This window comes from Olea europaea, chromosome 12 (assembly GCF_002742605.1).
Source record: "Olea europaea var. sylvestris chromosome 12, O_europaea_v1, whole genome shotgun sequence".
In the NCBI taxonomy this organism is placed as follows: Eukaryota; Viridiplantae; Streptophyta; class Magnoliopsida; order Lamiales; family Oleaceae; genus Olea; species Olea europaea.
The window spans coordinates 18,168,491-18,178,017 of NC_036248.1; the positions used below are offsets into that span (position 1 = coordinate 18,168,491).

Below are 9,527 nucleotides of genomic sequence, written 5' to 3' on the forward strand. Positions count from 1 at the left end.
AGCATGTAACTCAGCAGTGGCAAAACACATTAGTGAATCAAGACTTGGAACTGTAAGGACGTGAAACTTACACCTCGTATTAAACTGGCAAATAACACTGGGATGGGCTTTCTTGAGACTGAGATATTTGCCCTTGCTGAGTGTGGTGTTATGGATTTCGATCACGCAGCAAGTTCTTTATGATTTGTCTGTTTACAATTCATTTTGCTTCTTTCTATTGATTTTTTTAAGGGGGAGTTCGGCTTCTTTCCGTTGATTGTAATGTTTTATTGATGATCAATCTCATTGAGAGAATTACTTACTGGATATAGCTTGCAGCTGGTTTCCATGGGATGTTGAAATGCAATGGAGATTGCTTCTTTTTTATCTCTCACCATGTTTGGGAATAAAAGCAAACCAATTTGCATGTTTTGCAGGTTCATCGACAATGTTCCAGTTTTCCTGCTAATCGCTTGTGACAATCTCAATCCTTTCGTACCAAAAATTTATTCACTCAGTTTGAAATATCAACACAGAAAAATAGAAATCTAGTGGTCCTATTGTACGTGTGGACGACTGTACAATTGTTTTCTGTGATATGAAATAATTTTGGGGCTATGTTTATATTATGAAAGATGCAATTTCTCTGTGGCTATTGTTCGACTGTGAAGAATTATTTCATATTTGCTCTTCGATTAGACCAGAACTGTAAGATTCTGATCATAAAGTTTGTGTGGCGGTATTTGATCATAAATGTCTTCGCATCTACACTTGAAATAAGATGGTGAATGTTCTTTGGATTCACAGTAGAACTCCAATGAGGCGTTCCAAAAGCTGAAAGAGCACTATGAGTAGTGGGCCTCAAGCAAGTTGCCTAATGGCCTAGGCGAGACTAACGGTTTCTTATAAAAAAAAAATTATGCTAAATGTTATAAATTTATGAAAAGCAAAAGCGATACTCGTAGGCTACTAACTTTGATTATATACTTGTAAATCTTGTCAAATATGAATCATACAAAGGACAGGTGAATTTGCACGCGCGTCTATTTTATTATTAAGATTTCTACTCGCACTAATAAATTATTAGACGATTCTCCTTGAAGGAACATGGTGCCGAGTAATCCTTAGAAATAGATCCAACTTTGACACCCAATGATTCTCAACTTTTGAACTACATATGTTATCGATTTATACTAAAATCTTCTAAAATCTTAATTTTAAAACCCACCAAACATTGGCCTTATCACATTAACAATCATTTGTGCAAGACATTGACTTGAAAGGTTGACGGTATCCATTTATTGGGCCCAATAGTCACCTAAACCTCTTCTCATTTGCCTATGCAAAATATAAAACGTGTCTCCTTTTAAACAGGTTTGGTGATGATATAACTTTGACCGTATTGATGAATTTGATTTTATCTTAGTCAAGGTTGCATGTTTCAATTTTGAATGCTCAGAATGCAGATGCTCGGAAGGGACAGAAATTTGTTGTTAGAAGTATATGAAAGTAGTAGAGGAAGAAGATGCCATTGCGATTTCCTTTTAGATTAATCGAGAGCGACAGCCTATATTATGTCAAAGTAGAGAAAAAGGGTCCAATAAACTGTTCACAGTATGAAATAAGGATTTATTGGATTGAGATGATCTGATCTTTATTTTAAAGTGAAATTTTATGTATAGCAAAACGAGTTGATCACAGACTAGCTCTTGCATTGCTCTATTTTATTGTACTTAGGTATGCCCCTTATAGCTTGTTTATTAGCTGGATTGCACAGCACCCGACAATATTTATTAAAGGAAAAAAAAGTTAAAATCTTGTTCGCTCTGTGTCATGTCTAGTACTGGGTTTGAACATGCCCTTATGGTATAAACCTTTTATTTAAGGTGTGTGTTCTGGCTATGGAACTATTTGATTCGAATTTCTGTGTGTTTTTTTCTTTTTTCTTTTTACACGTTACTGTGGATCACCTGTAAGAAATTCTGTCAGGTTTCATCGGCAAAATATGTTGTCCTTATCCCTCAGAAATATAATTCATTTCCCTTCTTTATAATCTTTAATGACAGCTACTTTGGAATGGGAAGGTATACTTGCAAACATAATAGGAATTGGATCGAGTTGGGGGACTATAATAGTTGACATAGAGGATCATTGAACACACACACATCAGGGGTCGGGCATTATTTAATTCATGTGGGACTCTCACACTTTGTGAGGATTGGTCACCCAGGATATCAAATATTTTCTGAATTGAGCTTAAAATAAGCGATACAGTAGGATAGTTGCTGCGACATTTCTTTATCCCGTTTTCCAATCTCATATTTCTATACTTCGAATAGGTCTCTGGTCAATTTGGTCTAGGGTACTTCACTCTATTCACGAATCACTATCTATCCTTTGAAAAGTTTTATCACACTGATGTTATGGTTTAATCCCTAACAATATGAGAGCATTGTCCACTTAGCTGCTTTAATGATGAATGAGAATTATGAACTTTTTCTCACAGAAAAGGCAGACTAGTGCGACTTAGTACAAAAACGTGAATGTCCAGTATACAGTATAACTTCGATAAATTAATAATCTTGATTGAATAATAATTTTGATCGATCCCAAGTAATGGCTGTTTAGACTCATAATGTTTATTTATCAAAATAATAACACATCGAGATTGTAGAAACTTGTACTAGAATGTGCATTAGACGACTCCCATTGCTAATAACCATGTGACATATCAAGATCAGGGTTAATGTTTAGCAGTTCCAGTTCTGTGATTTTCAGAACCTGAGGTGAACATCATAAATTAGGCCCCAAAATGTTAGTATGCATTCAAAATCTATAAGTATATTATGGAGTCAATAGTTAACTCATTAATTTAAAACTTAAAACATCAAATGAAATGTAATATACAAATGATTTATATTGTAATCAAATAATAAAGCTGACAATGTTTCAAACGACCAGTTAAATACTATTCATATTGCGATTTTAGAGGCAAAATCACCATTGAAATTTGAATTATCTACCTCTTCAATCATTTATTTCTCAGTTGATAGCCTAGTCAATAAATTCAATCTTTCTCGTGATATAGTTGATCAAAAATAAAATATGATAACAAAATTTTGTAAGTAATAAGCATTTGGGATGTCTTCAAATTTTGTAACGCTTCAATTATTCTTATTGCTTCACTTAGTATATAGCACATCAAGACATGTAACCCAGAATATAAATCATCTCCATTAACATTTGTACGTCCATTATGTTCCCAATACTTCTCAAGATTCGTACAATGTTTCAACAATTGAAAAAATCGTACGTCTTAATCTTTCCAAATTTTAATAAAAATCTAAATCTCTTTATATTGTTTAAATCGTTCAAATATAATTTTAAAGAAGATAGAGCTTGATTAATTATAAAAGAGAAGCATTTAACTTTAAAAGATTCTTCAACTGATTGATTTATCTAATCACTACTACTTTTGTCAAATTGCTTCTTTATTTAAATTATACGTTTTTATCAGAATGCATCTTCAATAGCCATTTTACTTACTCTTTTTGTCAATTTATCCATGATATTAACAAATTCAAATTCTCTATAATTTTTGAGAAATGAAACAATTCCTTGTAAGAGGTTGATAGCACCATTAATATTCACATTTTCGATTTGAAGAAATTTACTCATAATATTGACTACATGCAACAACTTGAACCAGGTTACTATACTAAGCAAGAATTCAAAATTTTGAAATTCATATATTGTTTAAGCTTGACTTTACTCTTTGTCTTCGTTAATTTTTGCCGAGTCTAGTAAAACGTCTCTTATTTTAAATAAATAAATTGAATACTACCTATGTGACGAAGTTGTGTAGAATTAAGAAATCATTGCAACATGAGTTTAAGATATCCTCAGTCGCTTGTTCCCTTCTATTGTATTTGAAATTGACCTAATTTAGAAATGAAATTCCCACAATGAAAAAAAATTATTGGACTTTACTTATAAATGGAATGAAAAGGACCTAACTGCTGGTGACACTGGTTGTAAATTTGTACAGTCTAGACGTTTATCACCTGAGAAAGCACTTCTTTCGCTCGGAGAAGCTACTTGTACGGTTCGAGAGAATGTAAGTTCATCTTAGACTCATGTTATATATAATAATGAAAGACGAATGATAAAAATACTTCTAGCATGTTTCGAATGGTACATATAGTATTAAGTTAAAATTTTGTTCATTCGACTGTACAATTGTGTTCTGTTTTCGTATGAAACATCCATTGCAGGCTATGTGTATGGCCATATGATCTGAACTTTCAAGTCACTTCCTTGCTTGAACTTGAAAATTACCGTTTTCCGAGTCTTTGAAATATGATCATATAGAACATGTTTTTTATATTGAATACCATAGTAATAGACAGAATAAAAGAGAGCGAGTGTAAAAAAAATAAATCTTTTTAGTTGTCTTGTATCATGTACTAGATTAAGATTACATAGAATTGAACAGAATTAAAGAACAAAAATAACATATAAAATTTATTCATCATATTATTTAGTTCCATTCGCTACTATGTACTAAATAGCACCAAATGATTGGAAAATGAGAAGAAAATGAAGGGCTTGATTTCATTTCCCCATTAAAAGTTTTTAGTAAATTACTCATACTAAATGGTAATGTAATGTAAGGATAACTGGGACAAATCGAAGCGCTTACTCTTTTCTTCATTATTGGTATTAAATATAGAATTACAAAATGTAAAAGCTTTTTATTTTAGAAATTGTTGGAAATGAAGGGAAAAAATTGAAGTAAGAAATTGTGATGTTCTGTTCAACTTTGTAAAAAGAAAGAAAAGGACATAAGAATGAGGACAAAATATATTACATCCATCCAATAAATTTATTTTTATTTTCATACAAATTAAGAAAATGTAACTAATATAGTTGAAAATATAATAATTATTATTTTATTTCATTTTTCCTAATATACTTATACATTCAATAATAATTTAAATAGTACTCCCTCCAACATATAGAGATAGATTTTTTTCCTATTTTCACATGGATTAAGAAATTATAATAAATATAGTTGAAAATATATATTTTCTTATATTTCTCCTAATATAACACTATATTAAATAATGGTTTAAATAGAATTAATTTATATTCATCAATAACAAAGTATATTAAATATAGACATATTAGAAAACTAAAAAATATCCATATTTTCAATAAGGAAAGTGACATATAATCTGAGATAGACGAAAAAGGAAACCAAGCTTATCTTTATGGAATGGATGGAATAATAGTTCATACTTATTGACAAGACACATCAAATCTGCATATTAGAAATCTAAGAAATTAACTATATTTTCAACAAGGAAAGTGATCTAAAATTTGGGATAAATGAAAAGAGAAAGCTGGCCTAACTTTATGGCACGAAAGGAATTTTTTTTATTTTTTTTTTGTTGATGCAATGCAGTTTCAACACAAAATTATGACATATTAAGGCTCTGTTTGATCCACATTGTTTAGAAAAAATATATTCTTAAATAGTAATTTGCCATCATTTCAACTGCATATTCTTCAATAAAATAATGTTGCATGCAAATTCAAAACTTTTTTCTTATTTCTTAACTACACATTTTCCATCATTACACTATTAAAAAATACATTTTTATGAAAATAATGTGACTCGAACAAGGGCTAAGTCCCCGTTTGGTTAATTAAAATCTAGATATAAATATAAATTAAAGTCAACAATAGATTTTAACCATATATTTCATGAGATCAATAACTTTTCAACCGCACATTTCATTAATTTTTATTAAAATTTATTAAAAATTTAATTTTGATCTCCATCGAACCGGGGCTGAGAATATATGGATTTGTATCTTCAATTAAAGAAATAATATAAATTTTGTAAATTTAAAAAAAAAAAAATTAATTTACCAATCTTCCCTATTTCTACCTGGAATCTGTAAAAGCTTTTATGCAATTACAAATTTGACGAGCACACATTTTAACTACATTAAAAGTTCTTAAGTTTTACTTATTGTCATATTTAGCCTCTGTTTGGTTCAATTGAAATTTTTTGTTAAAATTTAAATCAAAATTAGCAATTAATTTTAACCACACATTTTGTAGAACCACAAATTTTGAACCACATATGTAATTAACTTTTATTAAAATCTACTAAAATTTTGATTTTTATTTAAACCAAACAGGACTTTATGTCTTTACTTTTTCATTGTATTCTAATTACCAACCTCGTATTAATTAGCACACTTAGTCCGTGATGATGATTTCCTTTCAAAAATTATATTAACAGTTTGTTTGGCACAAATTTTTAGTCAATTAAAATTATTTTTTTGACTGTTATTTCACTATTCTAGTCGTCATTTTGAATTCTTTTACAGGTAAGACTCACTTTATCTCTAACGATCAAAAATCAATTTCCAAAATTCCCACCAAACAAGCACTGTAAAAGTATAAAATGACTTATTTGCTCATTAGATATTTAGATATAGAAAAATACGAAATACAAAAGTGACTAAATATTTGTCGTTTATATTAAATTGCGCTAATAATTGTTGAACAAAATTTATAACTAAATACAATATTTGTTATTTAATGAAAGGTTATACAGAACAATCTAATAGAGATATAAATTTAACCATAATTAAAAATTAAGAACCTTTAGTATAATTTTAATAATCTAATTGCCCTTATCTGATTTTTCAAAATGCATCCTCGTGTCCCTCTCGCTCCATCTTGTCAATTGAGGAGAGACTTATTTATCACGAAATCGAAAAGTCCAACTAATTAAATAATTTTATTTTTTTAAAAAAAGGAAAAAGGGTAAGGAAGAAGGATGAATAAGCACGTGCTGCCACCGAAAACATGAATTAATTATTGTGTGTGCTGGCCTATATAACCACAGTAAAATAACACCATCAAACTTCTAATTCATCAAAAGACGCAAATAATCATATCTTGATCAAGCGGACCCTTAGTTAAACTATACTCAAATTTTGAAAATCGACCTAATTAGTTGATTCAATCAACCAGAACAAACGTGAATCGTTTAATCTTGAAATTCTTATCGTTTTTGAATCAAGATCAAATTAAATTTAAATATAGTTCATGACATGTTAGTCAAGCTTGTAAATTATCGTACTTAAACATATGTCGAGATTTTTTAAACGCAGATATTATTGCAAAGGGTTCAGGTGCACCCAGCTACAGAGAATAACATCTCTTCCTTGTCTGATTCAACCGTCGAGAATTGGTCAAACCCACAAAGTTTGACCAACAATTTTGTTCCACGGTCAAACTCTCATGAATTTCTCAGAAAGACCTCTCGATTGATACTGCTGTAAAACATATAAGCATTAAATTTAGATCCAAGTCCAAGCAAAATCTTATATAAACTCTCTATATTAACTCTTTCTTCTTCATAAATCTCTCGGCGGCTCATTAAAAATGGCTTCTTCAGGTGGTAGCTTATCTTTCTCAACTGGATACATGACTTCTTTCACTGATCTTCTTGGTTACAAAGAAGACATGAATTTGGAGAAATCTTCATTCAATTGGGGAATTTCTGATATTGAAATTCCGAAGTACAAGTCATTTCAACCTAATTCTTTACCAATATCTCCTCCTCCTATATCTCCTTCTTCATATCTTGCTGTTAATTCTAGTTTCAGCCCTTCTGTGCTGCTCAACTCTCCTGTACTGTTTTCGTCTTCTAATGTAAGCACTTCTTATACGTTAATGGGACGTATCTATTTATCTATCTTCTTGAATTATCCTTTATTCCGAGTTATTTATCGTGTATTGAACATTTCTATGGTGATATGTTTGTGCAGGTTCTTCCATCTCCAACTACAGGGACTTACGCTGGTCTGGCCTCCGAGGTGGAGGGCAGAAAGTATTCCGATTTTTCTTTCCAGTCCGACCCAAGACCTTCATCGGTATGTTTAAGTTCTTCTCTAGCTTATCTTATGATCATATATTCTTATTGTATTGTTGCTGATGATTATAGTTCAACAGGAAGAACTAAAAGCTGGGGTGAAATCTGAATCAGCTCAAATTCCAAGCTTTTCTCAAGAGAACAATCCTAATATGCAGATTGGTCAAATGCATAATGCTCAACAACCTCAGTATGTTAGGGAGCAGAAAAAATCAGATGATGGATACAATTGGAGGAAGTATGGACAAAAGCAAGTTAAGGGAAGTGAAAATCCTCGTAGTTATTACAAATGCTCGTTTCCAAATTGTCCTATGAAGAAAAAGATCGAGCAAAACTTGGACGGACATATTACTGAAATAGTATATAGGGGAAGTCACAATCATCCCAAGCCTCAATCGACTCGAAGATCATCTTCTAGTTTGATTCAAAATCTTGCATATAATAATGCGGGAATTTCAAATCAATCTCATGAAAATGCTCAGATGGAGTCTCTGACAACCTCCGAGAATTCATCTGCTTCTTTTGGCGATGACGATTTTGAACAAGGATCATCCCTGAGTTACTCAAGATATGACAATGAAACTGAACCAGAAGCCAAGAGATGGTAAGCATAGCACTTAATCATTTTAACGAGAAAATCATTCGATAAATGAAACCAATATCTTAAAATGTTATCCTATTTCCAGGAAGGGGGATGTTGAATATGAGGGCATACCAGCTGCAGGAAGTAGAACCGTTCGTGAACCTAGAGTCGTAGTTCAAACCACAAGTGATATCGATATTCTAGATGACGGTTATAGATGGAGGAAATATGGACAGAAAGTTGTTAGGGGCAACCCAAATCCTAGGTAAGCATAAATAATTATCAAATACAGAAAAATTCAGACAGACACACAATCCTAATGTAAGATGTGGTTGTGTTGATGCAGGAGCTACTACAAATGCACATATAATGGATGTCCCGTTAGGAAACATGTAGAGCGAGCATCCCATGATATGAAGGCAGTGATGACTACTTACGAAGGAAAACACAACCACGATGTTCCTGCAGCACGTGGTAGCGGCAGTTACACCAGACCATCTATGAACGGCAACAATGCACCCATGGTCATTAGGCCTTCAGCCATGAGCAGCCATTCTAAAGGACCCGACTCACTTCAAACAACCTGGCTACCACAAACAAAGAACCAGGCACCATATACCCTTCAGAAGTTGCAGGATGCAGACAGTTTTGCATTCTCAGGTTTCAGAAACTCGGCAGGATCCTACGCTAATCAAATGCAGCAGACAGACACTGCTCTCTCTATGGCCAAGGAAGAGCCGAAAGATGACTTCTTTTCAACTCTTTTTTAGAACAAACATTTTAAGAGCAAGGAAAGTTTTTTATTAGTCAGTAATGTAGTTCAACATTAGGAGTCAGATTATTTTTTCATATCTTTCGGGGCTGTTAGTACAATGGCCTCATGTAAAGTTCTCGTGCTCCATGAAATAAAAAGCACAGAATTAAGAAAATGTCTCAAGGAAGTTTTCATATTTATTTCAACTATTTCATCCCCCCCCCCCCCCCCCCCCCCCCCCCCCCCCGCGC

General features: G+C 32.1%; 1 protein-coding gene across 1 annotated transcript; it reads left to right on the forward strand.

The window, feature by feature from the left end:
• The first annotated feature begins 7,360 nt into the window (after window positions 1-7,360).
• Window positions 7,361-9,482, forward strand: LOC111405948 (probable WRKY transcription factor 33). Its single transcript, XM_023035080.1, has 5 exons — window positions 7,361-7,719; window positions 7,836-7,940; window positions 8,020-8,543; window positions 8,626-8,787; window positions 8,869-9,482. Exons 1-5 carry the CDS (start codon window positions 7,450-7,452, stop codon window positions 9,290-9,292), a joined length of 1,485 nt encoding a protein of 494 aa, XP_022890848.1. The 5' UTR covers window positions 7,361-7,449; the 3' UTR covers window positions 9,293-9,482.
• Window positions 9,483-9,527: the final 45 nt, after the last annotated feature.